This window comes from Sinocyclocheilus rhinocerous, unplaced genomic scaffold (genome assembly GCF_001515625.1).
Source record: "Sinocyclocheilus rhinocerous isolate Xijiao unplaced genomic scaffold, SAMN03320098_v1.1 scaffold809, whole genome shotgun sequence".
Lineage (NCBI taxonomy): Eukaryota > Metazoa > Chordata > Actinopteri > Cypriniformes > Cyprinidae > Sinocyclocheilus > Sinocyclocheilus rhinocerous.
The window spans coordinates 923,000-927,094 of record NW_015652299.1 but is presented as its reverse complement, the minus strand read 5'-3'; the positions used below and the strand labels follow the sequence as shown (position 1 = coordinate 927,094).

The 4,095-nt window shown below is 34.6% G+C and overlaps 1 protein-coding gene across 4 annotated transcripts in view; it reads right to left on the bottom strand.

The window, feature by feature from the left end:
• Positions 1 to 597: 597 nt before the first annotated feature.
• Positions 598 to 4,095, bottom strand: part of LOC107714535 (suppressor of tumorigenicity 14 protein homolog) — a 21,033-nt gene continuing 17,535 nt past the window's right edge. For all 4 annotated transcript variants that reach the window (XM_016520396.1, XM_016520395.1, XM_016520398.1 and 1 more), the window contains exons 19-20: positions 3,260 to 3,396; positions 598 to 999 (exon numbers count right to left, since the gene is read on the bottom strand). In XM_016520396.1, coding sequence (XP_016375882.1) covers positions 841 to 999; positions 3,260 to 3,396 — 296 coding nt within the window. In that variant the 3' untranslated portion in view covers positions 598 to 840. The remainder of the gene's footprint in view (positions 1,000 to 3,259; positions 3,397 to 4,095) is intronic.

Below are 4,095 nucleotides of genomic sequence, written 5' to 3'. Positions count from 1 at the left end.
AGAGGTGTAATTCTTAACCAACTGCGTTGTTCAATCAACACTATTAACAATGAAATGACAGACTGTGTATAGGCCTACTATACTATTGATTGACAACATCTGAAATCATGTAAGTCTGTATTTAGTTATCAAACAAATCTCCAATATGCAGAAAATGAATGGAATTTGTACTTCTAGAGCCGGTTTGTTGCACTCTTTTAGTAAAAGTATAACACATATTTCACACTGTATTAACCAGATGCACATTTTATTTGTTAAATTGTTAAATCATGGTGGATGAAACAATGTTTTTTGTTTCTAAATGTATTTTTAAAGTGTTAAATGTAATCCCTGAATCAAATTTAAAGCACTCCAGACTTCTTTTCAAGTGTTTTCATGTGTAACTCAAACTTTGTTTAAAATCACATTACATACATACATATTGCACAAGTCATAAAGCGACTGAAGATGTTCACATTTAAGTATGTGAGTGTGACTCCACAAATACACACTCCTTGAACCAAAAGAAAACCGAAGGTACAGACCAAAACTAAAAACTAAATCATTCACATTCAAATAAGTAAAGCTTCACTTTAAGAATGTAGAAACCACAAAACCTTTAAAAGGAGAAAATAGGACATTTATTTACACATCATAAGACAGAATAAAACCCTCATACCGCTCTCATAAAATATACAAACATATAAAACAATTGTTAGACAAAAAACAGGTCAAAAGTCCATCCCTCTCTTCAGCCAGGCTATGCTGGGTTATTCCATGTATGCTATTAAAACATTTGCAACCTGAGAAAGCAAAACGGTTCATACAACTTCTCACAGTTCATTATAATCTTCGAGCAACTTATACTCCTGTCTTCTCCTTGATCCAGGCCCTGAATTTTGGCATGTTTGTGTAGATGCCAGGCTTGTCTTTGCGAGCACAACCATCACCCCAGCTCACCACTCCCGCCAGGTACATACGCTCATTTGATAAAATGGTCATAGGACCACCAGAATCACCCTGAGTAAAGAAAAAGGGTGTTAGTTATGTTAGAGATGCCCAATATTCAAATACTGACTGATATCAAAAAGCAAATAATCATTTTTATTTTATGGGGAATAACCAATAAATGGCTGATATTAAAAGTCTATAGTATTTTGTCTAAATAAATAAAAAATGTACCTGTAGAAACAAAAATCTATTATTTTAAATGCTACATGAATGCACTGATATTAAAATTCTGGCTAATAGCAAAAAGCTAATAATTTTCATTTTATGGTCAATAACCAATAATAGGCTGATATTAAACGTCTATATTATTTTGTCAAAATAAAATAAACATTAAACAGTACAAACAAAAATCAATGATTTTTATATGCTACAGGAATGCACTGATGTTAAAATTCTGGTTAATACCAAAAAGCTGATAATTAAATTAATTAATTAAATATAACAACAACAACAACAATAATCTCTATATTGTATGATAATCAATAAAAGGCCAATTTTAAATTCAATACTACTTAAAAAAATAAAACTATAAAGTAAAACACTAAAATATTTTTAAATACCTCAATTGAATTTAGGCATCACGTCATTATCATGTACAATATGAAAAATCAATATTAATTTTGAGATTTGACAAAGATTACATTGAACAGTGTTATTAAATTATTATTAGTATGTTAGCATCAAAGGCTATTTTCATGGCAAAAACTATTAAAAAAATACAAGTATAACAAATACAATAAAAACCAACAAACAAATTATATCACACAAGATTTTTTTACAATAACGTGATAAAAAGTCAAACTTTTCCTGGCAAAATTTTACTAAACTCTTTAAGTGAGTTCACTTCATAAAAGAGTTTTCTCTGTACTATTCCAATTATTATTATTATTACTATTTTCAAAAACGCTTTAGAAAACTGATTCGGGCCGACTAGCAAAACAAACTTGTAGCCAATCAGCAGTAAGGGGCGTGTCTACTCGTGATGTGGAGGAGAGAGCGTTCAGTGCACAGGACGGACATTAGCCGAGCAGAGCGACAGAAAGATAGAGATGGCGGATAAAAAAAACAAGAGGAAAACGTCTGCAGAACAAAAGAAGGCTTAAGGCAAGAAGTAGGACCCGTGTAAATATCGGATCAGCTTTCCAGCGCTGGAGAGAACTCAAGGAGCGGAAGGCCTGCGATCGGACGCCGAGGTTGCTTTGTTTCTTCTCGATAGATGAGTAACACCGTGTCTGTGCCGCAACAGCTAAAGTCTGTCTAGTACACTGGACGCGAGCGACAAAGCAACCATTGAAAATCATTTGAAATTTGTCTCAATACGTCATGAACAGAACGCAGCAGCAGTTTTCTGTCGGGGATTTGACAAAGATTACATTGAACAGTGTTATTAAATTATTATTAGTATGTCATATAATAACATAATTATAATTTGTTTGTCGGCCCGAATCAGATTTCTAAAGTGTTTTTGAAAAATCACTTACTCTGCCTTTAAGTGAGTTCATTTCATAAAAGAGTTTTCTCTATACTATTAAATTATTAGTGTTTTTTAAGATCAACTTTAAGTGAGCATTATATGATGGCAAAAGAGATCTAAATCTAAAAATAGGGAAAATGAGCATTAACAAATAAATATCCAATGTCGACCAAAACTGATATTGTAAAAAAAGTTATTAATAAATAAAATCTCTAATACTACGGAAGTTCTAAGCGGCCATGCAATATATTTTTTTTCCTTCTTTGTATTGTAGACGTTATTACTAGGCGAAGCAAAATTTGCTGAAATATCCACGACATAGGCTACAGTAAGAGCACATGGTTTATCTGTCCATCAGATGCGTGTCAAAGTTGAGTTCATTATTATAACAACAGTAGATCAAACAATCATTGTAAAAAAAAAATTAAAAAAAAACTTTGTCGAGATAACGAGAAAATTAAGTCGTTATAACGAGAAAACAACTCTCGTTATGTCGAGATCACGAGAAAATTAAGTCGTTAGTCGTTATAACGAGAGAAAACAACTCGTTATGTCGAGATCACGAGAAAATTAAGTCGTTATAACGAGAAAACAAGAAGGAAAAAAATAATAATGCATGGCCGCTTAGAACTTCCGTACTAATACTGATCACTAAACCAAATAATTAAATAAACAGAAATAAAAATATACATGCTTTAAAGGGAAAAAAATCATGTGTACTTGTATGTTTAAAGCACTTGCAGTGTGCTTCTGCTCCATTCATCAATGGACTTTTAAGCGGCGTATGAAACCCACCTGACAAGCATCCACTCCTCCTGACAGAACGCCAGCACACGTCATGCGAGATGTGATCTGACCATTCATTAGTTCGTCACACACCGTGCTGTTGATGATGCGAACATTCGCTTTCTGCAGCACAGTCGCTCCAGAGCCTGAAATAAACACACACACACAAATCAAACACCAAGTTAAAGAACTGAATCCCTATTCATCGTTAGTTCATATTCACTCAGGTCCAATATAAATATTAGCTGTTACAACATTTAGTTTTTATAGTGTATTAGTAAATGTCAAAATCAACTAACTAATAACATTAAAGGTGGGGTAAGCGATTTTCCAAAAACGCTTTAGAAAACTGATTCGGGCCGACTAGCAAAACAAACTTGTAGCCAATCAGCAGTAAGGGGCGTGTCTACTCGTGATGTGGAGGAGAGAGCGTTCAGTGCACAGGACGGACATTAGCCGAGCAGAGCGACAGAAAGATAGAGATGGCGGATAAAAAAACAAGAGGAAAACGTCTGCGGAACAAAAGAAGGCTTAAGGCAAGAAGTAGGACCCTTGTAAATATCGGATCAGCTTTCCAGCGCTGGAGAGAACTCAAGGAGTGGAAGGCCTGCGATCGGACGCCGGTGTTGCTTTGTTTCTTCTCGATAGATGAGTAACACCGTGTCTGTGCCGCAACAGCTAAAGTCTGTCTAGTACACTGGACACGAGCGACAAAGCAACCATTGAAAATCATTAGAAATTTGTGTCAATACGTCATGAATAGAACGCAGCAGCAGTTTTCTCTCGGGGATTTGTTGTGTCGTGCCACGGCGCATCCAGTGTAGACCATAGATATGTATATATAT